General features: G+C 33.5%; 5 protein-coding genes across 11 annotated transcripts in view; 2 read left to right on the forward strand and 3 right to left on the reverse strand.

Annotated features, from left to right (window-relative positions):
- The window catches only part of LOC144838722 (ATP-binding cassette sub-family A member 2-like), a 47,896-nt gene extending 38,168 nt beyond the window's left edge, over nucleotides 1–9,728 (reverse strand). For both annotated transcript variants that reach the window (XM_078694178.1, XM_078694177.1), the window contains exons 1-3: nucleotides 9,550–9,728; nucleotides 8,568–8,660; nucleotides 799–892 (exon numbers count right to left, since the gene is read on the reverse strand). In XM_078694178.1, coding sequence (XP_078550304.1) covers nucleotides 799–892; nucleotides 8,568–8,633 — 160 coding nt within the window. In that variant the 5' untranslated portion in view covers nucleotides 8,634–8,660; nucleotides 9,550–9,728. The remainder of the gene's footprint in view (nucleotides 1–798; nucleotides 893–8,567; nucleotides 8,661–9,549) is intronic.
- LOC144838754 (microtubule nucleation factor SSNA1-like) overlaps nucleotides 1–23,257 on the forward strand; it is a 204,999-nt gene that overhangs the window by 67,962 nt on the left and 113,780 nt on the right. The gene's annotated exons all lie outside the window — the stretch shown is intronic.
- Nucleotides 10,445–13,804, reverse strand: LOC144838752 (large ribosomal subunit protein eL28-like). 2 transcript variants are annotated; one of them, XM_078694222.1, is made up of 4 exons: nucleotides 13,763–13,804; nucleotides 11,391–11,610; nucleotides 10,811–10,929; nucleotides 10,445–10,615 (listed from the first exon to the last, which is right to left on the reverse strand). In XM_078694222.1, the coding sequence occupies exons 2-4, from the start codon at nucleotides 11,596–11,598 to the stop codon at nucleotides 10,523–10,525; spliced, it is 420 nt and encodes a 139-aa protein (XP_078550348.1). In that variant the 5' UTR covers nucleotides 11,599–11,610; nucleotides 13,763–13,804; the 3' UTR covers nucleotides 10,445–10,522. The 2 variants fall into 2 exon arrangements, with proteins under 2 accessions (XP_078550348.1, XP_078550349.1); XM_078694223.1 differs by having other exon boundaries at nucleotides 13,759–13,787.
- LOC144838748 (uncharacterized) lies at nucleotides 14,023–17,027 on the forward strand. 4 transcript variants are annotated; one of them, XM_078694217.1, is made up of 5 exons: nucleotides 14,023–14,106; nucleotides 14,447–14,758; nucleotides 14,986–15,062; nucleotides 15,531–15,737; nucleotides 16,100–17,027. In XM_078694217.1, exons 2-5 carry the CDS (start codon nucleotides 14,550–14,552, stop codon nucleotides 16,204–16,206), a joined length of 600 nt encoding a protein of 199 aa, XP_078550343.1. In that variant the 5' UTR covers nucleotides 14,023–14,106; nucleotides 14,447–14,549; the 3' UTR covers nucleotides 16,207–17,027. The 4 variants fall into 4 exon arrangements, with proteins under 4 accessions (XP_078550343.1, XP_078550339.1, XP_078550340.1 ...); XM_078694213.1 differs by having other exon boundaries at nucleotides 14,986–15,083; nucleotides 16,100–16,973; XM_078694214.1 differs by having other exon boundaries at nucleotides 14,050–14,118; nucleotides 14,986–15,083; nucleotides 16,100–16,974.
- LOC144838737 (protein odr-4 homolog) lies at nucleotides 17,028–23,213 on the reverse strand. Of its 2 annotated transcripts, none has more exons than XM_078694198.1 (11): nucleotides 23,022–23,213; nucleotides 22,450–22,563; nucleotides 21,543–21,751; nucleotides 20,765–20,936; nucleotides 20,227–20,328; nucleotides 19,973–20,047; nucleotides 19,583–19,699; nucleotides 19,048–19,135; nucleotides 18,220–18,402; nucleotides 17,858–17,965; nucleotides 17,028–17,594 (listed from the first exon to the last, which is right to left on the reverse strand). In XM_078694198.1, the coding sequence occupies exons 1-11, from the start codon at nucleotides 23,097–23,099 to the stop codon at nucleotides 17,524–17,526; spliced, it is 1,317 nt and encodes a 438-aa protein (XP_078550324.1). In that variant the 5' UTR covers nucleotides 23,100–23,213; the 3' UTR covers nucleotides 17,028–17,523. The 2 variants fall into 2 exon arrangements, with proteins under 2 accessions (XP_078550324.1, XP_078550323.1); XM_078694197.1 differs by having other exon boundaries at nucleotides 22,998–23,213.

The following is a 23,257-nucleotide window of genomic DNA, read 5'->3' on the forward strand; positions in this document are numbered from 1 at the left end:
AAAGTGGATAAAAGCAGGTTTTATGGCTGGAGTACTACTTAAAATATGTTTGTAAATAAATTTAGGATCATATGTTTTGATTTGTAGATCCAGTAAAAATAAAACCTCTATTTATTTTATTTTATTTTATTCAATTTTCAGGCACAAATAACAACGTATAAAACATGACGGCGGTGTAGCACCCTGAGGATTATTTATTTATTTTATTTTTTTATTTTATGTCTTTAGGCAATGTGGCCAAGGATTACCAATAGTGAATTAATAACTGTCCTATCAGATAGGTGGTAATACCCCTGATACAGGGGCTATTTTGTGAACCAGTTCACCGGGGTAACCCCCTACTCTTTTCGGATAATGGGATACCTTTTAAACTCAACAAAGTGTACCCTGAATAGTATAATAGGGGTGAGCCTACTGTAAAAGCTATGTCCATACTATCAAACTAGTTTGACAAAAAACAAATGTGGTAGGTGATAATTATGATATCATCATATCCATACAGTATATGGGCACATCACATTTTTTTGTCACATAAAGTTTGGTAGTGCAGACAGAGCTTTAGTGTTAAATCATATCTTTTTTATTGATTCCATTCACAAGAAAATGTCCTTTAATAAATATGTTGCCTCTTAGTGTCAAGCTCTGTCTACACTCTCAAACTAGTTTGACAAAGAAAATGATGTGCCCAAATATGGTAGTGATATGACATCATCATGTCTATATCTGGGCACATTATAGTGTAGACGGAGCTTTAAAGGTGTTCCAAAGGAGATGTATTAACTGTTAATAGGTACTTACGCTGCTTTCTTGGCTCGGAGGGGTTTCTGGCACGAATACAAAGCAGAATAAAGAATAGAACCATAGGAATTGTAAGCTCGAACAAAACGACCATCTAAAATAAATGAAAGAAAACGATTGTTGTTAAAATCAACATAAAATAAAGGGGAGCTGAAAAGGCATTAAAAATCAATACTTGATTAGTATAACAAAACAAAGGTTTTTCTACTGCTACTACATTGCAAGAAAAATAAGTAAACTCTGTATATTATTATTAGAGAGCAGCTATCAATGTTTGAAAGAAATACATAATTTTATATTGTAAGTTACAATTTGCATTTTTTATCTGCATTAGATGTTGATAGTCCATTCAACTCTCATACAACATGTTTTAAAAACAACTGAGTACTACTGTATCTAACTAGGTATTAAATAGTTCATATGAAATTGAAAGTGATGCAACATTTTGGTATAGGTTAGGGTTACTACACTATAGTTTGTAGGAATAGAATGCTATAGGACGGTAGATTAATAAAACCGTAATTCTACAGATTAATCTCTGCATGTGTAGGCCTGTTTTGGTTTTTTAGTTGTTTACTCGGGTAAAGCTATCTTCATCGACCAATTATCGCTAACTTTGGTGGGTAGTTCACAGACTTACATGGTGAATAACTAAGCTTGAACAAGCCTCATGGGACCAGTAATCTTTCCTTTTTTTTCCTTTTAATATTTAGGCAAAATGCCAAGTATAACCATAAGGCAAATTCATTCACTATCTTTCTTAAAGGTGGCAATCCTTTTCACAAGACAACAAGATGCTCTACATATAAAATAAAATCTTCTTACAAGTATTTGTGCTAGTGGGGTTGTAATTTGTCATTAGAAAAAATCCTGACATGACAGGACTTGAACCCAGGACCTTTGGATTGGTAGCTTGGACATCATAACCACTAAACCTTTTGTTGATTCAATGTTCATTCTTTGTCTACTGTTCCAAAACGAAAGCTTGTATTGTCTTCACGAACATAAGACCCTTAAGTGATTTATGTGTACAGTAAGTGCTATGAGATGTGTACTGTATTGCAGCCTACAGCTTATGAGAATTTATACTTAAAAAGTATGTACAGGAAGGATAGACAAAATGAATTGAAGTCCATGGATAGTTATTGCCATACTTCACACACACTCACAGTCCATAGAGTCACAATTCAACAATGCTGGAATGACGATTATTAACATACGATGTAAAATTGTATTGACTATATTGTATGTTATTTTGAATTCTCATTTTCAACAGCAACGTAACAAATGAGATTTTAACCCATTTCTTGACAATCAAATGTATTCGTTCATTCACTTTTCTTTAGAATTCAATTGTATTGAATTAAAAATATAATTGAATTACATTTTCATCAGGCATAACTTGGTAAAATAGAGCGGCCCTGATTTACAATAGAGATACTATAGGGCAAATGTATTCGGAGTTAAACTAATTACCCAATCGTATCCCCCTTAATCCGCCCTGTGCAAATAAATAATTATTATGATAGGGGAGTATAGAACATATTTTCAATTAAGCCACAAATATGATTTACAATATGTAAATTACAGACTTGATTTACGTAAGGATAATCAATATGTTACGACACTACGACACACATCACAGACCAATGACAATGATGGCATGATCATCATACGACACGGCATACTAGTGTGTTCATGTAAAAGCTGGTAAGTGTACAATTGGGTACCTGGTGGTATTGTTAAACACAATTGCGCTCATTGACTGTGGCAACATAATGGGAGTGTCCAATACGTGTTTGATCCAATGAGTGGAGTGCTTTGAATATGGCCATTAAAGAGGTCTAAAATATTTACATTCAAAATAACACTGAAATAAAGATTTTAGCCGAGGTTTAATATTAGACTTGATGAGCCTGATTTGAAATAAAATAAAACATACAGTGGCTAGTTTATCACAATTTATCAAATAAAAAACAAATCATCGTAACTTTTTCAGATGATTGTACTTAAAGTCAGTTTTCAATAAATTAAGCAGTTTTTTATATGGACAGTGCATTCCATGGATACTTAGAAGATCTGGTTTAATATTAATAAGTGAGCTTTTACTTTAAAAAAAAACAGAAATGCTGTGCAAATAAGAAATTTATGGAGAAAAAATTAATATTATTTATAAATATTTCAAACAAATTGTAAATACAGTTACTGTTTATGAAAGTTCAGTAACCCATTGCTGTTTGATTGATATAACCAAATCAAATATTATAATACACACAGTACATTAGTTAATAATTTACCAACTGGCAGCCAATGTTAGGTAGACTTCTGGCTGCCAGTGGTAGAACTGGGGCCTGCAAGTCACAGACTTCTGTCAGCAATGAGCAGATTGCATTTCGAAAAAACAGTGCTAATCTAAGTTTAACAAAGAGATGTCATCCAGAAGTTTATGGACAACAAATTTTCTATTTGTTTCTTAAGCCTTGTTCACACTAGACTAGCTTCACACAAAATAACCAAGGTCATTGGTAAATTCAACCATTGCATTCAGACAGTTAAGCTTAGTTCCAACTAGGACACAACACAATGACATAGACGTAATGCAAGAAAGATGACCAATTGAATGAAGCGACAATTTGAACAATCCATTGCTTGTGATTTTTAAAATCACTTGAGTTGCACTTACGTCCTTGTGTTGCGTCCTAGTGGGAATCAAGCTTTAGTTTTACCATGGTTTTCACTCAAACTGTATGCTAAAAAATAATTATGAATTGCATTGTTAAGGCATGTTGGTTACCTCCATGGTGTGAACAAGGCTTTAAAAACATTTTTGGTGCAGAGACCTACAGAGTTGTATGTTGAATACAAACAATATGAAAGCAAACTCTGGTCTGAACAGGCCATAATAAAAACACATACCAAACTCTACTTTAAATTTATCTTAACAGGAAACTACACTTTTTATGATCAATTTGCTCTTGGCAGGAAACTCCAGTTACAAAGTAATTACATAAACAGTTCAAATTTATGGTGGTATGATAATTGTTAAAAATACACAACATATTAAAGTCTACATCATTTCGCAATTTTTTATTGCGCAATACTCATGATGCGAAACAGAAAAACAATGAATGTTTTGGTTATTGATTTATGATTCAATTTAACAATTTAGTCCAGTTCAGGTTAAAGGATTTCTTTTTTATTTCAATTCACACTCTACAGTGTGGAGCACGCTCACTTACAGTTTTGGATTAAATAGCAATATAAACATACATTTCTTAATTTAGGATTTAATTTTAAATAACTTTGTGTTTGACCAGTTAAACAAGTTTTTCGCAAAATTCAACAAAAGGTAGACAATTGTAAAAAAATTCCTGCGATTTAAAGGATACAGTAGTTGAGAAGTCGGAATAATCTAACATTGTGAATATCGTAACTCAATATGTAACTTTTACAAATTAAATATCAAATATTAAAAAGTATCCCTTTTTGTGTACAATTAGTATGTCCTAAGAAGAATATTTAATTTCTAAAAGTTATACAGTCAACGCTCCCAATACCGGACACCTTTGTGTTGGTTTAATATTCTGGTTTTCCAGAAAGTCTGGTATTCAGAATGTGTTTTTAATGGTAAAAATGAAATTAGGACTGTTTAGATCTCAAGAAAAGTGTGGAGTTTCCGGTTTTCAGAGAAATGTAGGGAGAGTTGACTGTATTAATATCCTAAAGCCAAAGGGCTTCTTCTCAATAATTGAATATGTTCATTAAAACATACAAATTTCCCCATGCATGGTAATACTAATAGTTAACTGATTAAAAGCAATGTAAACAGAGCATTGGTAAACAATAGGCAATTATTAATCAAAGGCATTGTTGTATGTTGCATGGCTTCTGCTTGAGATGTCAAGCACTATAGTTAGTGTTACATAATCATTACATTCCATTGTTGTTTGTTCCAGGTATCTGATCAAGTGTTGTCTTTAAATATTTGAAAAAAAAAGAGCTAATTCTGTTGTCTGAGGAGGAAGATATCAAATAATGACAATTTTGTTTTATTATTTTAATTATTCCGTTTTTTACATAAAAGTTGTTTTCAGACTGATTCAATTTAAACTGATTTATTTTACCTCCATTTATTTTATTTTCTATTATTCTTTTCAGAAAACAAGAACAATCAGACAACAATAGAAGCGGAGTGCAGAGGAGGGTCAAAAGCAGAAAAACCACTATTATCGGGAATGGTGTAACCCTCCAACTCCGACTAGTGCTAGATTTGAGTAACAGTACTCACTCTCATGTAGAACAGCATCTCACTCATCATATTGAGAGTGATATAGAGTAGAAAAGAAAATACAGTAGAGTATCACTATTAATCAGCTACTGTAATTATATTTAAATAAGCATTTTATACCATATTACAGAAAACTCAAGTATACAGTCTACAGTATACTTTTTGTGTTGTATTTATTATTGCCATTGTATTATATATTGTTATGGTAATTGTATTATATTTTATTGAATTGCAATTTACATTGTAATTGTATTTTATTATATGAGGCATGGCATCACAAAATCGGCGTAGTGTCGGAAATAATCATTTCTTAGATTTTTATATATTCGTAATCTACATTTAATAAGCTTTAGAATGAGGCGTTGTTTATTAAAATTGGTTTATTATATGAATAACGGCAAACTAGTCAAAAATATATCATTGTGTGGTACATAATATTATATTTTTTGTTATTTTAAAAAAATATATGGATAAAAATAACGATTAACTTCCTAAATATTCATTAAATGTTGAAACGTTCATTCGAGAAACTATGATGGAAGACATGCTGTTTCATCGTAAACAAAAGCGTCAGCCAATCAGAGAGCGTAATTTATCTCTATAGCCAATCACAGTCAAGGATTCACAAATTCTTGTTAGAAATTTCAGCAACCTAACACCTTAATAAAACCAATTTCCATTGGCTAGATTAAAAAAAATCCCTTAGGTTGTTAAAAATTATGGTAGCTGATATATTTTCGAACAGAGTGGTACCAAACATGACGTCATTCGGGTAAGCGGTTTGTTTACAAAAGCGCCGTAAAGAAAGTTGATTTTTGAGTGAACAAAAATACAATTTCCTAATAGATTTTCAATGGAAACGACTTAAATAATTGCAAAATACACATACTTGTGATATTTTTTTATGAACAAGAGTTTGATATGTTAAAGATAAGTGTTTATAGTATCGTTTTTTATTGAAATTTTAAAATGGATAGCTTAGGCCGATTTTCACATTCTGAACTTCAAGGCTAAATATCTCAAAAGTTCGGGTTGCGACTCTGCGCCGCTTTTGTGATGCCAGGCCTCATATGTTGTATTGAATTGTACCATATTTTATATTAAATTGTATTTTATTGACGTGCTTCAGACCTACACTATGATGACCATTACACTAGGTATGTTTCTACATGGTAACTATAGAATCATTATGAATTCTTAGAGTTTATTTATACACACACAATTGTCGTATTCGATTGGGAACTTTCGTTGTCAATGTAAAGATTCATTGAGTACTTTTTGTATTCGAATTGTAAATTTGTGCTCAACAGAAAGTCATTCGAATAGAAAACGTTGACAACGAAAGCTTTTTCGTTAAGAACAATCTCAACGCTCAAAATACTCCGTTAAAGAAGTACTCAACGGAAAAACTGTACTTAACGGTGAAAGTCTAAATCGAATACGACAATTGCTTCAACCTACTACGGCCAACTTTCTATTCAGGAGATGCCCCACTACAGTATTAAGCAAACATTTTCTCGTGAAACAAGCAAAAGGCAATATTTTAACCATGATCAACACTTCGAGGGATACCCCTATAAAAAAGGGACACTTTCTCTTGAAACAAGCAACAGGCAATATTTTAACCTTATTACCAAAACTTTGGGGGACACCCACTATAAACAAGGCCAACAGCCATTAAGTCGCGTGCTACAATGCATAGTGATACCGGACCGACAGACAGACCGACAGACATAGTGAACTATAGAGTCGCGTCCACGCGACTAAAAAGGGACACTTTCTCTTGAAACAAGCAAAAGGCAATATTTTAACCTTATGACCAACATGTTGTTGTTCAATTGGTTTATTTACTATTAGAAAGCAGATTGTTTGAGGAGTAAACAACGTCTTATCAACTTTGTTTACATATCAAACAATTTAAAAACATTGTGATGCTTAATGCTTTCATGAAGATAATGATTCCTTTAGGGTTCAATTCAGCATATAGAAAGATTAAATGAGAAATGTATTAGTTAGCATTGAAAAAACAGAGAAATTTGGCAAAAAGTATGTTTCGGTGGGATATTTTCCCCCTGCAAAAAAAAACATTTTTAAAATGTTTTTGTTGAATTTATATATTGCAGGTTATGCCTATTTAATATCACATGATAGTATTCACCAATAATTGAATAAAAAAAATTAAAGAAAAAAATAGTTTAAATTGACTGGAAATCAATGGGTTTTTGGTTGGATTTAACAGTCATTCTGTCTTTTTATAAGTGAAAACATTATTTTTAAAGTTTTTTTTTCTCCTACGTGATCGATTAACTTTATTAAAACTGCGAAATGCCCTATTCAAGTCATTTTTTTATTATTCTTCATTTTTCATTTTTGTTCGATTACAATACACCATTAACAATGTCCTTGTGTACATATAGAGGATGGGAATACTAGGACATGATATTTTAAATTCCTTTTTATTTGTTAATTAATTAATGGACAAAGTAAGAACAAAAATAAGACAAGAAAAACGAAAAACAATACTACTAATTAATTAAAATTTGACCATGAAATAACATCCAGTGATGGGCAAACAGATGGCCTAGTAATCTGAATGGACAGAGACTTTATTTAAAGACAATAGTCTGTACTGTGTGTTGTACAAAGTAAATAATGTACAATGAAATTTACTGTCATCAAACCCTTATTCTGCTGAAAATATTATGACGTACTAGAACAATATGTAAAAAAAAAATTGTAAAGCTCTTTCTACACTATCAAACTAGTTTTAAAAAAAAGTGTGACATGCCCAAATATGGTAGTGATATGCTTAAATATGGTAGTGATATGACATCATCATGTCCATATATGCCCTAACATTGTTTTGTCACATATTAACTTTAGTTTGATATTATGTAGACAGGATCTTTAATGTTTAAATAATTTGTTAATACCATAATAACCCTACAGTACTTAACCATACATAATGTTTGTAATATTTAAATTATTAAATTACTGAATACAGTAAATCCCAAAACACATTTGGTATTAATTAGGACCAAAAAATGGTGTTGCCTGATTAAAGGTAAGTCTGGTAATTAGGCAGTTGTGTTAATTCTCCGGTATTGGTTTGACTGTAGTACCAAAGTTAAAAAAATATATATAATAATATATTCTTGCAAGTGATGAAGGGCTAGTGTTGCCCGAAAGCTCTGCTAACTTTTCTGGCTGTTTTATTTTATCGCTTTGATTTAGCTTTTTTTTTGTATCTCCATTGAGATCCAGCCACTGATACCCACGGCATTGTCATTTTTTCAGTAATTAGCCTTTGGATTTATAATAATATATTCTATAATATCCATCATTATTTTCACTAAATGAAAATGACGCTCATCAGAATACATTAATTGGTTTAAATTAAGAGGAAATATCTTAATAATCGAAGAAGGAAGACCATTGTTAATGCTTTACTAAACTGAATATATTATTAATAACAACTTACTGGACTTCGCTTTTTCAATACAAAATTCTTCCATAGTAGAAGTCGGAGTTGATGCAAAAAACCCATGGCTCCAAATTTACCTCAAATAACACTCTGCAAAAAAAGAAATATCATCATGGTTTTCGTTGTGGGAACATTACATTTGCGACGACCGACCTAGGTCAGGTCAATTGATGTGTCGTTGGTTGTCGCTTGGACCTAGAAACCATCAAACCTGCATCAAGGTACGAGGCGAAAACACATCCCAATATCCATGCATGTGCAAAATAAACAGTTAGTAGCAAGCATGATGTGTGTAGTCTGGTCGTTGCTTATCGCAAATTGTTCCCCCGGCGTACAATTGTAGAAAATCTACCTCTGACCTCGAACAAACAACCTGGTGTGAGTCATTCCCCAGGCTGAGGTAAGCCTTTCTGACAGGTTGATGAATCACAATCAATGATTTATGTCAAAATGAAATTTTCTATTGAAATCGCAATACGATTAAACTTTTCTACATCGTTAGTTTAGTCCAAATAAAAACACATTTCCACGTCCCCCTCATCAAATTTTGTCTCATGATATTTTTTAACTAAGTAGGAGCCTACTGTATGTAGTGGGCCTGGGCATACGTCCAATCTTTTAATTAATTAAAATTAATTAATTAATTAGGCCTAGGCCTATATAGGCCTAATTTAAAGGTTAATTTAAGGTACCGTACAGTAGACAATATTATAGTGAAATAAAATGTTGACAAAAATACAACAATCAAACAGTTTTATTTATTCTGAAAACATAGGAAATAGCAATGCCCTTGTGATTCAATGATTGCATGTGATACATTACAACTCATTACCAGACTGCATACTTCCTATCAAGATAGTCGATCCTCCTTTCCAGCACGAGGCTAGCCTAGAGCACACCACCACTCACTGACTAACTAGGCCTAGGCCTAGCTCGACATAAAAAAAACGCTGCAAAAATAAAGCCAATAATTACTAACCTGTTATTTACTCGTTTACTACAATCTTTGCAATAATTAGCACATGTTAAAACATCAATTTGGCCGTCATTATTGCACTTATTCAGTCTAACATCAGGCCTAATATTTACGTACTTTGTCTCTTTTCACTGGGCAGCACACAGTACACGTCGATTGTTTTGTTTTTCTCCTCGATGATCATGTGTAACCCGATCGTCATACAGAAAAAAACAACCGCGTCGTCAAAAAGTTAAGTCAATAAAGAGGGCGACATTTACAAATTACGGTTCATCGAAGAGGGTAAAACCAATTTTTGTAAGAAACTACACATTTTATGTTAAGTATCAGTCTTCTTTTCTCTATTGGTAGTTAAATACAGTGATTCAATTGGTTTAACCCGTTTTGTGTTTAAACATGTGTGGTATAATTTACCTGTGAAATCTATTATTACCATAGATAGTGAAAGCGCTCCCACTTTTAGCCGTTAAAATTAAATTGTGAACAATACCCTTTGATTAAATTGTTATGGCTTATTACTATGTCCGATGCAACGATCAGCTTAGATAAGAGATGATAGATTAAATTCTCTATGATTTTATATTTATTATGTAACAAAATAGCGCAGTCTTTCATTTCATATAATGAAATAAGTGTGTAAGTAGCTTAAACCCATTTTATGCACACTCAACTACAGTAGTAGTGTGTGTACTGTAAACAGATATAGAAAATTTGAAATGAAAATAAAGTGATGCCAAATTTTAAAAGTTCATCATTGAAAATAGCTTATATTCACTCACAAATAGGTCCAACCACCCAAATTTGAAATCTCACACCTTTTCATATTTCTCCTCCCAGTCCCGACAATATTTTATGCAAATTTTTTCCCTTTACTAGAAAACAATAAACATTACACAAATCAAGTAAAAGTTTTTCTTTTATTTTTTATCCACACATGGTTTTACTTCATTTATCAAATCTATTGGTTTATGACATTTTATTTTCTGGCTCCACGGGGCGTCTTAGCCTTTCGGCCGGTGCTTACTGGTCGTTGACTGCGGAGAATAGCGCTTGCTCGTCTGAGGGCAGCCTGTTAATAGTAAATGAGAAATAAGGTTTTAAACTATTTAATACAGAAACAATAATTACCATATATGGACATGATGATGTCATATCACTACCATATTTGGGCATAACACTTTTTTTGTCAAATTAGTTTGAAAGTGTAGACAGAGCTTGAATACTTTTGGAACTTGGTAATTGAGTCATTATTTCATGAACCTACCATTTTAAGGTCTCGTCTGTAACCATGTTTTTTAATTTCATGCCTGATGCTTGTGAGAGCGCGACGAGAATCCTTCTTTAATGTAACTTGTCGGTACCATTTTGCAGGCTTGTTTCGTACTGTAGAGGCAATAAAAGAATCAAAATATACATAAAATATACATAAATAAAGAATACGTATATAGTGATGTGAAGAAACATGTACATTTGCATAAGTGAACTTCATTGTCATTTATTACAGCAATTAATATTTTAAAATGTGATGTAATTTTAAATTTTAACTATATATTTTTTTATTAATTAAAAATTTCCAATTTTTTGTATCATAGGCTGCGTTTCCGCAGCCAAAAATGTACTGATAAACTGTCTGTGGAAACGGGGTTTAACCGATTCCACTCAAGAAAAATTAACCGATAATTATCTTATTCAAATCGGATAAATGGTTACAAAATAATGCTGGTTTGGCTGTGGATACACAGCCTAATACATCTGTTGGTTTTGGAGTCAATCTGGTATGTAACCAAGAGATCCAAAAACATACAAGCTAGGCCAATTAAACACTAAAGAATAAAATGGAGCACCTCTAAGCTTCTTTGTAACCAGTACAACACCCTTTCCATCTTTAGCAGCCTCAATGCCAACAGTCTTCCTGTTGACGAAACCATTGTACTTCTTAGAGTTTCGGTTCAACAAGTTGTTTGGCTCTGTGCTGAATGTGGTGCCATTGAGTCCTTTTAGAAGACTTCCAGAATTGTTACGGACAATCATCCATTGCAGGTCCCCAGACATGTTTAATGGTTGCTATTGATAGAAAAAATATAATAAATAAAAATAATTGTAGATGTTTCTTGTGAACTTTATTCAAACAATATCATAATAAATATTGTAGGACGAACTTAAAATAGTCTAGGCCTACTGTACTGTATTCTGTATTATTTTTAAATATTTTATAACAAAAACATTAACAAACTAGAATTTAATTCGTCACTTTGACGAATTATAGGTGATCATTTTTATCATTTTACTGAAATTAATTTTTTTTAAACATGCACGTACGTTAACATACGATCGGAAAATGTTGATGTATGCCATCCTATTATATGCTTATAGTGCTGAGTTGTGCCTATATGCCATATACAATATGTACAGTATATACTGTATATCTATATACAGTGTAGCATAGGTGAAATTACGGGACACACATGTTCTAATTTTTTGGCATGATGACGTTATCAAACTAAACTTTAAGATGACAATTTCGAAAGATAATTAATTGAGCAAAAAAATATAAGATTTGGAAAAAAATTTGGCACGTAGAAGCGCTGTGCGCGCTCTTTGAATTGTGTATAACTTTGACGAAAAATATGAAAAAACTACTTTTTCACTTCAACTGGCCATATGTTAACGTCACAACATCCGATAGGCTTAATTTTTATATGAATTAATATCTACATTTCATCAGCTTTCATAATAAATTATAATCATCAAGGTAACCTTCAATTCTGAAGAGCTGTAAGATATTCAAATTTACTGCGAAGGTGAAATTACACGGCCTACGTTATTCAAGTTTTTACGCGTGATGACGTCATTAAAATGAAGATAGTGTCAACTCATGATAAAGATAATTAATTAAGCAAGCACATACTGAAAGTTGTGCGAAATTCGAGCACACATAACCAAGATGCGCTCTGTTGAATGTGATAATCTACACAAAAAGATAACAAATCCTAATTTTTAAATTCAAGTGGCCATTTGATGACGTCAAAACATTTTGTACGTAAAATGTGTACATGAATTCATATCTACAACTCAATGGCTTCCAGAATAAGTTAAAAAAATCGGGGGTCATCTTGCATTCTGAAGAATTATTTTCATTTAAAAAAAGACCTATTTTTCACCATTTTCAGAACTTTTGTAAAATTAATGTGCGCATTTTGTCATTTTTAACGTGCTCGTATAGCGTTATTTTAAGTCGGAACTGACTCAAATTTGGTGAATGTACTAAGGATGGTGAGTAGAATGAGATTTGTAAAAAAAATTCATGTTTTTTACGCTTTTTAAATATCGCGCGCGCAAAAACGCATTTTTGCGCAGTAATTTTTTGAAACACGCAAATGGCCTAATTCATGCTCTAAATTGATCAAAACTTAATTTTGAGCGTTTTAAATTTTTAACGCGCGATATCACGCGCATGAACCTACGTGCGCGTGCGTTTTTATTTGCTAATATTTTTACCCTTGATCTGAAGTTTACGTGTAGTGAATTTCATTAATATGTGATAATGAATTATGGAGATATGATTGATAATGTGATTTCGCAAAATGGCGTATAAATGTCGTCACGGATGAGTGATCACGCTGGAAAGCTTATTAGGATTAAGTTATATTATTTGAAAGATATTCTGAAATTTTTGTAATCATTGACATTAAACTTTTTGAGATAATTGTTACACAAAATAGTGTACAGAAACAATAAAAAGAAAAAAAAAAATAATAATAAAGATTTTATACAATAACAATAGGTGATCATTTTATTCTAAATGATCACCTAATTAATAATAACTGTAACAAATTGACATTTTAGCTAGGCTAGGCATTATTAATGCTTTTGAACTCTTATCCATGTATCAATCAACACAGTTACAAGGACATAACATTTGCTAGGCTATACACATCCGAAAAAAGTAGCCAGGCTAGCAGATATAGGCAGACACTAAACTGTCACGGTTTGTGTGGCGACTGGTCGGCAGTGAATAATGAACGTTTTTAGGCTCGACTAGCCTGGCATTTAGTTATGTGTTTATGGCAATCAAATCTATATTATGGCAAATAAGTTATTATTCAAGAAAGCTCAGATATCCTGAAGCCTTCTTATATATACTAATTCGTTTATATATCTTTATTATTTCCATAATTTTAACGTTCTAATTGGAAATCTACCACACGTTACTTACTTTCGCCAAATTACACGAGAAAAAGACATTCTGTCTATTGAGGGCGCTACATGAACATGAATTAATCCACAACAAAAGTAGTTCTTAAATAAATTTAGGGTGTTTTACAATATTAGAAGATTATACGAATTGTTTAATGAAGAGTTTGTTTTGATTTATTTTATTATAAAAGTTAGCCTTTATACTTATTTCAAATAGTTTAGAATACTAAGTACTTATGTGTCAAACCTTTTGCTCATTCAGATTTATACGGGAAGTGATGAGTTTCCAAAATGGCCACCTCCATGTTCATCGATTCGTTCTTGACGTCTTCTACAAAAAGTCATAAATAAACAGACTTTAATGTGACCGATTTAGTAACTTAATTATAGAAGTTTATGATTTGTAAAAGTGTTATTTATGAATTTCTTTGTTGCTTGTAAATAAGTAGAGGCTAGAATTAGCCTACTACTACTAGGCCTAGCTAGGCTCACCCACCCCCAGCAAACAGAGTCGAGACTGCGGGATTTTAGTCTCTGGGGTCAGGGTGATTTATGTCTAAACCCATAGTTAGCCAGGCCTAGATGAATATAAAAAGATGCGGCTTACATTTCATTTATTTGAAAATAATAATTATACCATGTAGTATAAAAAGTTATTTTATATTAAAAATAGAAAGAGAATTTTTTTTTTTTGGTTTTTTAGGAGAATTTAAACATATAAATTTAAACGAAAATAATTAATAGTCGGCCTCGACTCTACTGCTAACTACTACACTCTCTACAACTAAATACTAAGTTGAATAAGAATGCAGAAAGGTGGTGCAATTCCAGAGCGCAAGGACGTTCTTGGTGACCACCTGTACTCACTTGTTGTAAGCCTAAATATTACAGCAGATGAGGCAGCACAGGTGACAGGGATGTTGCTGGAGATGGGTAACAATGAGGTACTAAGAATTCTACAGGACAAGAAACTGCTACAGGTTCAAGTGAAGGCAGCACAGGGTGCTTTGAAAAGGTAGAACCCCAATCTATAAAGATGCAACAACAAAAAATAATAATATAATAGTAATAATACCTAGAGGTGTTCCCTGAATTACGGTAATAGAAAAGTGTCCACATATAATAAGGGTGTCCCGAAGATACTAATTTATACATTATTTATATATTTTTATCTTGATGAAAATTGGTGTTTCACTGAAAAAAAAAATCAAAAAAAAAATTCTTTTTTTTATTTATCTGTAGACGTTCTGATTGTAAAAGTTTTGATAATGAGGAACTCGCAGAAAAACTCTATCAACGGGTAGAAGACCAAGAACAAGGTAATTGTGCAAAAATTACTGGTAAACTGTTATTTTCATCAAAAATTAAACTTAAAGGATAGCTCCAGTTGCACAGTTTCTATTGTTTAGAACCACATTGATAATTAAATAACCTGCTTATATTTCGTCGGTGGTAAAGCAAAACAAACCACATTATTTTTTGGTGGCTTTAATAATAGCTAGCAATCAGCACAGGCCTGACTGAAGCTCCTGGTTTAGGAACCCTAAGTGGCCCTCCAATGCTGGAGGCCTTGGGTGTTTTTTAGCCTTTTTCGACATATTATAATATTTTAATATCTGTTTTTTCCCTGGGCGCTGCATAGGGACCCCATAAGCTCTGGGGCTCCCGGGTTTAGCCAGTGATCACTCATAGCCGTTTAGCCACTGAATCAGCACAGTTGTGTTTGAGCCTACCAGGTACCCATCTGTACACCTTTAATTTTTATAAATTACTGTACTCAATTTCAGGTATGTTGTTAGAATTGGATTGTGATGTGATTGAAAAACTGCTGTTGTCCAATAAAGACCTTGACGTTGCCATCAGTAAAGCCAAGGCGTGTCTAGACAATGACGAAAACAGGTCACAGGTGACAGATAGAGGGAAGGATGAGATTGGAGAGGAGTTGTTTGATAAAGTAACTGAAATATATCCAGATTTAGCTGCCAGGATAACAGGTTTGTTATGATCTTTTTTTTTCTTAAAGATGTATTGACACCACCCCCCCCCAAAAAAAAAAACATGAAAATTAATGAAGATTAATAAAATCAGATTTTGAATAGACCATTTTGTAGTATCAATAAAGGTATTCACTTCTGCTGAAAACAATTTAAGTATTTTTGCTTTAAATTTCAGGTAAATACATTTTGTTTCCGATACAGTTTTTGGTCAAAATTTTTATGACATTAAAATTACATATTCAACAAAAAATTAAACAAAAATTATTTTTTAGAGAGCCAATATATCTTTAAAGAAAAAGCGTCCTCTATTTGTCTTTTTTATTTCTTGCTTGTGTAGTTTAATTATTTATGTTTTACAGGAATGTTGTTAGAAATGAATGTCGAAAGCCTAAATGTTTTGCTAACCTGTCCGAAGCTTCTTAAGGAGAAGGTAGACATGGCATACAAGGCTCTCTTGTTAAGTTGATAGTAATTCTGTTTCTGAAATGTGTCAAAGTTTTTCTGATGGAACCAAGGATAGTGGTCTGATGTATTTGCACAGGACATAAAGACAATTACGAGAGTAATTTCAGCTATCTTAACACAATAGTTGTTAATACATGCATCAGAGGAACACCCTCTTTAAAATAATAGGCCTTGGAAAAAGAATATTACTGTATGGAACACATGAGTAGTACTCGAAGTACTGTTCTGAAATAGAAAAAGAGTATTTGACCACAATTATGTCTGGCCTTTGGCAAAAAATCCATGAAAAGATGTACATGATTAGTCAGATGTATTTCCAGCCAATTACATGCAGTAGTTAAGACCAGGCATGTTTCCTATCTTGTTGGTACGACAAAAACAGAACATTGAAGTGGAAAAACAGGTTCAAAGTGGAAATGGAATCCATGAAAGACCATCCATGATTGGTCAGATGTTTAGCACTAACCTGGCCAATTGCTTTGCTCCCGAACGCAAAGCTACTTTGCAGTCTTGTATTTTTAAAATGCGCATTTGCTTGCCGGTATAACGTCTTTGAAAAATGCAGTATGTTGATGGTAGAATAGCTACTGTATGTTTGTCCATGACAGTCAAGGGCCATCCAAATATTTTCAGGAATGGAAGGTACAAACATAATAATTTTCTTCCTGTCTACTACTTGAGAGTCATTGATCATACCCTGTACTTAATGCATTTATAACAATAGAAATCTGTGTGTTTATTTAGTTTTCCTTTTATTATATATAGATATTATATTCAATATATTAATCTTTAAACCTTCATATACATACATATTGTATTTAAAACTCTTGTTGCTCTTCCACTAAAACGCTTGATAATAAAGATATTTTTATAAAAAAATAAGTGTTTTTTGATAGTATATAATTTGTATGAAGGACAGTACAGGATTGCAAAAGGAATAATAATAAAATGTGATAAGGAAACATCTTGATCCATACATACTGTGTAGTACATACAAGATGCATGTAAACATACTATGCATTTCCCACACTTCTTAGTTAGCAGATAGTGAGACTCTGATGATGAATTTTAGAAAAATCCTTTGCTATTCTGTCTGAAGAAATATCTAGAATCCTTCAGTTATCTTTGAAAGAATGATTAAATCTGTCCATGTTGAGATGGCAGCCTTCAACATGTGTTACATCTGTCATATGAATCCCTTTTAACCACTAAGGCATATTCTCCATGTGTTATGTATATCGTCAACCACTGGAAGTCACATTTATGGTATCCTGTCCTGTGGCACTCTCTCACAGATGCATTGTACAGTATTTCATATTTAATCATTGGATAGCGTTAGATATGACATTAATGCTGCAATCAAAGCCCCTGACATGCTGACTGCAACAGCTGTAACAAAATAAATTGTATAAGAAAATGTCAAAACTAAGTTTTATAACAGCTAATGTCAATTAATTAATGAATTTATGCTAATTAACCCACTTCCTGATGTCCGATTTTGGTAAACTTTGGATATGATATTCATTTGAACCATATTTACCAGACAAAACAAAAAAAAAATTCTGTTGCAATTTGTTCTAGGTTCACCCTATTTTTGACTTATCTTTACTGGACTAAATGTGCAATCATATTATTAAGAAAAAATTGACTACCTATATATTGTCCTCTTTTAGATGGGCTAGCCTCAGGTGTACTGTCACTCATTTCTGTTGGCACTTCTTTGGCACTGGGGTCAGCTTCTTGCTTTAGACTGTCAGTATCTGCACAAAAAAAGAAACTATTTTAAACGTGGCTTAATATAATTCCAAACTATAATTGTTACATAATGCCATTAAATTGTGATTCACCAAAGAATTACTAACTCAATGGCATAATGGCTATGAGCACTCACTGGCTAAACCCAGGAGCCCAGAGCTTGAGGGGCCCCAGAGCATGAACAGCCAACTGCAACTACCCAGCATTTGAGGGCCCCTTAGGAGTGCTAAACCAAGAGCCTATGCCTCACTGTACTAACCTGGTAGAGGTTCAGACTCCAAGTCCAACATGTCTTCAGTTACTGCTACCCCAAGAATCTCGGAAAATCTTTCCAGACAGTCTGTAGCTGATTCGTCAGGGAACATGTAGTCACAGACATTAATTGATGCATCAGGCGTAGAAGAAAACACCCTTTTAGGTAGTATAGTAATTCTATTAAAACCTAAAAAAAAAATTAAATATTGAAATATCATTTAGCTAAGGGTAATTAAACATGTGTGTCTATATTCACTTAAACCTCATGGATCAGCCTCATTAAATATGGTAAAAAAAAAAAAAAAAAAAAAAAACCTACTTTTACTAAAGACCTAAATATATACCGTATTTTTTCGAATAAACGCCCCGCTTTGAGTAAACGCATCCCTCGAAACGCCCCCTCTAATAACCCTCCTGAACAATAAAAGCTATCTATGGAATTACTATCAGTTGTAGAGGGATCTTTGGTGGTTGGAAAAGTATTTCTTTATTGTATTGCTATTGATATAGTAGGAAAAATTGTAAAGAATCTATATAAACAAAACATTTTTGGGCCAACCCATTGATGTGATTGTGCCAGCCGTATAAGGAGAGTTCTTTTACATTAACTGGGGAATTTTAATCACATAGAGTAGTGCTTTTTATCAACCCCTGTTAAAGGGTAGTAGCCCATTCCCACTGGGCATAAAACCTTTATAGCAGAATTTTTAAATTGTAAGTATAAGTATTTCCATTAGCTTAAGTGTGAAATGACCACTGGGTAGTAGCCTAAGTGTGCAATTCACACTGGACACAAAACCTATAAATATTCATGATGTAACATTACAATTACCCTCTGCATCATCTTGGTCCTGTGCAAGTTCATCAACTAAAAGATCACATCGTGCCTGTATACTTCTAATTGCATCCTCCTTCAACGCCTGTATGTAGTAATAAACTCAATTGTCAAAATCAAGGGTCAAAGTTTAAATTTTTTCTAATTAATAACAGTCATACAATAGTGAAATTATTCTTAGTATTATATCTTTAATTTGTTATTATTATTATTTATTTATACTGGGAGACCTCTTCAGTTAAAGACTGGTCTCCCAGAGGACCCAGTTATGATCAGTGGCTGTGATGTACTAGTACACCAGGGTAACCCCCTATTCGTCTCGAAAGATGTACTAGGTTTTTAAAGTGCATGGAGTGAGCCTCGAACCCTTGCCGATGTTATGGCTATGTAATTAACCGCTCGGCCACTCACTTACTAATTTGTCCAGTATCAGGCAAATTCTGAAATACCATGTCACAGTGCACCTTCTAAGTGTGCTTCAAATTTTGTTTAATAGCTTATAATATTAAAATAGATTTTAAGTAACCTGTACCTGAATGGTGTCATCTACAGTGGCTTTACTGTTGAGGTATGCACGACATTCTATACACCCCGTTAAACGAAAACTGGCTACACAATCAGATTTTGTAACTTCACAATTGTCAAACACCTAAAAAATATATGTATATAAATATGTTGAAAGCGTCTACACTATCAGACTTTATTTGACAACAAAAGTGTGATTTGCCCATGTCATATCACTACCATATTTAAGCATATCGCTACCATATTTGGGCAAATCACACTTTTTTTTCCAAACTAGTTTGTTAGTGTAGATCGAGCTTTAGAATGTCAGAAAGAAAGTAGAGGAAATGGTGCTTTTGCATGTTTTCACTTCAGCTTATTAAAAATATATACTTTTTACTATTTTGGAAAAACATACCTGTTTAGTGAACAATTCTAGTGTATGAGTGTGCACTGCAGTACTTGTAACAGATCCCTTCTTGCCAGACTTGGGCTGAAATGCAAAAACCACTATAAATAAAAGGCCTTGCTGTACTTTACAATTCCTGCATCTTTAATCGGGTCATGTTACAAACTTAGAGTTGGGATAAATTTGGTGTGTTGATTGAGATTGATTTAACTGCTCATAGAAAACCATCAAAGTTAAATTAGATTAAATTAAAATAATATTACCTTGGATGATCGTGATTCAAATAATTCTTCTCCTGGTTTTATTTGTTGATCTATCGTTGCCATTGCCTGCTTGACTGAATTTAAAAATGGGACTAGACCATTCTAGAAAAGGTGAATAATAAAAACATATTTTTAAGTTTATTCACATTAATACAATGACTTTTAATAGAGATCTTTGATGGGGATTTCATCCATTAAATCAGGAGTATAAATAGTTACAAGTCTAGTGAAATTCCACTAAGCAGTATTGTAACACAGGGAAAAAAAAAAGCCCCTGGTTTAGTACTCATAAGGAGCCATACAACTATGTGTAGTTGTATTGGGGTGCTGATCATGCTCTGGGGCCCCTTAAGTTCCTGGGTTTAGCCAGTGAGTGCTAACCTAATAGTCAGTGCCACTGCCACTAAGTTTGTTAAGGACATGACGTTTGTTTGTCTTATTGTGTTTCTAAGTTCTGGATGAAAAATATTAATTATAATAATTTTATGTAACAATATTGAATCTTGAATTCCTCATCAGAATCTGCAACTTTACTTACATTAAGGTCTCTGCGCAAGGCAGACTTTCCCGTTTGTGCAGTAAGTGGTATTGTTAAGTCCACCTGAAGCTTAGTAGTTGCAATATTGCAACTGATGGAGCTTTGATACTTCCAGTCAGCTGGCTTCAATGTGCTATTTGGATCAGCTACATCAATGCTCCTACAAGTAATGCTAATACACTGGTTAAGGGTTAAACTCAATGTATTTATGGAGTATTGATATTGTTCAGTACATCATCACATATAGACCAGTGGCCATATTCAACACTCACACTTTAGGCTAAGGGAAATACTTACCGTTAAAATAAAATACAATTTAAGGGAAATACTTCAATATTTATTGAGTTAAGTGAAAAACTTAATATTTAAGGGAAATAAAACTTAAGTGTGATTGGCGAATACGGCCACTGGTATATTAATAGTAGTAGTAAAACTGTGAATTTTCTGATATTATTTTTAGATGGCTCAAAATGAGATTGGAAAGATTCTTTGGTTTTAAAATTTGTAAGAGTTAGTATTTAACCATCATCATGATACAAGGTAGATTCTTCTTGCATACGCCAAATTAAAACAAATTAAGATCCAATTTCACATCCAGGAGTTTAAATATTTTTTATGCTGGGCTCTATACCATCATACTGTATGATAATATACTGGATGTTTGATGATAAAGTATTCTAAAGCTCTCTCTCTATATTCTAAAACTAGTTTGATGTGCCCAAATATGGTAGTGATATACCCAAATATGGGCACAAACGGCCTGTTGGGTAAAGGATACGATTTGGTTTGGCCTACACTCGAGACCTGTAGCAAAATCCTATCAGTGACTCGGTCTTCTAACTCTATTATCTGTTTTCGCTTCATGTGTTTGTGTATAGCAAACACAGTTTGTCGTAGCTTTGGTTGTATCTTTTTGAGAAGCTCAGATGTTGTACATATAACAAACACGCCAATCACCTTCAGTCCTCCTAGCATCATTCGTGACACCTAATAAAATAAACAATTATTATTTAAAATATTGCATGAAATATCATAATGAACATTATTAAAATACACTTCCTTTGAAACATCCCTATTCAGGGGACACTATTCTCAACGGGAATTACAGTATATGTCTTAATACATAGGCAATCCCTGTACAGGGGACATCCCTAATAAGAAGATGCTTTGTTGGATTCCACAATATTAATAATAGTCATAACTCATTTTAGCTGTCAAAGAGGGAGGGGAAGTGGGAGCCAGGCGAGGTGGGCCAGGTATAGGGTAAGAGTGGAGCCAGGCATAGAGGAAGGAGCCAGGCATAGTGGAAGGAGGAGCCAGGCATAGTGGAAGGAGGAGCCAGGCATAGGGGAAGGAGGAGCTGGGCATAGGGGAAGGAGGAGCCGGGCATAGGGGAAGCCAGACATAGGTGAAGGAGGAGCCAGACATAGGGGAAGCCAGGCATAGGTGAAGGAGGAGCCTGACATAAGGGAAGCGGAACCAAGTATAGGGAAAGCCAAGCATAGGGGAAGCCAGGCATAGGGGAAGGGAAGGGAAGCCAGGCATACTGTATTGTAGGGAAAGGGGGACCAGGCATAGGGGAAGCCAGCCATACCGGAGGGGGCCAAGCATAGGTGGAGCCAGGAATAGGAGAAGCGCTACTCTTAAACTGGCCTGTAGTGTTAAAAGGGGTTCTCATGTATGACCTGTATAGAATGTTGAGCAAGCCACTGGTCATCAATAACTTCTGTGCTACGATCACCTCCATCTGGATTTGGTGTGGGAACTAACATCATGGCAAAATCCTTCTCAGAATCATTCTATATTAGATATTATAAAAAAAATCAGTACAAGATAAAATATTATTGCGTACATTTTAATGTGAAAAACTGTTAAAATACTGATAGGTTTAAACTGAAACTGTGATAATAGTTAATACTAAGTGATGTTTTGTGGCTTTGAATGCATTGTGAATCTATGTGATGAATGAAAAGAAAGATTTAACAATATTTTAACATTTCAACTGAGGATTTTAACTTGTTTCTGGAAAGAAAACTATATATTAAAGTTAAATTTACCACTAGTAGAGCATGTTAATACATGTACTTGATCAATTTATAACACACAAACCTACCGGGCGTAGATTAGTACGATCGGTCGTTCATAACCCGCGGCCGAAATGACTCCGTTTAGAGAACAGGACCGACCAAGTTGGATAGAATTCGGGAAGTTTGCATGCTTTCTTTATACGTACCTGTTGGCCTACAATTAAACCTACGTTAAGTGAACGAGGATCTTCACGATTAGATTCTATTATGTTTTTTATTTGATCTGTGGCATAAATTGTTCGCCCCATTTCTAAAGATTTTATGTTAATAACGAAATCTGTGACTTTTTTCAGTAAAATATCTGACAATCTGTTTCACTTCGACACGTATTATTGCACCGTGTTTTCCCCGTGTGCACAGAGTACACAAGAGTGAATTGTGGCTCAATGTAAAAAACGAAACAAAT

The sequence above is a fragment of the Antedon bifida genome, chromosome 3 (genome assembly GCF_963402885.1).
Source record: "Antedon bifida chromosome 3, ecAntBifi1.1, whole genome shotgun sequence".
NCBI lineage: Eukaryota > Metazoa > Echinodermata > Crinoidea > Comatulida > Antedonidae > Antedon > Antedon bifida.

What these genes read in the sequence shown, in the direction of transcription:
- LOC144838752 (XM_078694222.1), bottom strand. Translation starts at nt 11,598, where the DNA reads ATGTCTGGGGACCTGCAATGGATGATTGTCCGTAACAATTCTGGAAGT. An exon ending in GGTTACAAAGAAGCTTAGAG is followed by an intron (nt 10,930 to 11,390) that starts GTGCTCCATTTT and finishes TTGCCTCTACAG; the next exon opens with TACGAAACAAGCCTGCAAAA. An exon ending in ACAGACGAGACCTTAAAATG is followed by an intron (nt 10,616 to 10,810) that starts GTAGGTTCATGA and finishes TACTATTAACAG; the next exon opens with GCTGCCCTCAGACGAGCAAG.
- LOC144838748 (XM_078694213.1), top strand. Translation starts at nt 14,550, where the DNA reads ATGCAGAAAGGTGGTGCAATTCCAGAGCGCAAGGACGTTCTTGGTGAC. An exon ending in TAATTGTGCAAAAATTACTG is followed by an intron (nt 15,084 to 15,530) that starts GTAAACTGTTAT and finishes ACTCAATTTCAG; the next exon opens with GTATGTTGTTAGAATTGGAT. An exon ending in TTTAGCTGCCAGGATAACAG is followed by an intron (nt 15,738 to 16,099) that starts GTTTGTTATGAT and finishes TATGTTTTACAG; the next exon opens with GAATGTTGTTAGAAATGAAT.
- LOC144838737 (XM_078694197.1), bottom strand. Translation starts at nt 23,099, where the DNA reads ATGGGGCGAACAATTTATGCCACAGATCAAATAAAAAACATAATAGAA. An exon ending in TTGCTCAACATTCTATACAG is followed by an intron (nt 21,752 to 22,449) that starts GTCATACATGAG and finishes TTATTTTATTAG; the next exon opens with GTGTCACGAATGATGCTAGG. An exon ending in TAAAAGAGGACAATATATAG is followed by an intron (nt 17,595 to 17,857) that starts GTAGTCAATTTT and finishes ATTTTGTTACAG; the next exon opens with CTGTTGCAGTCAGCATGTCA.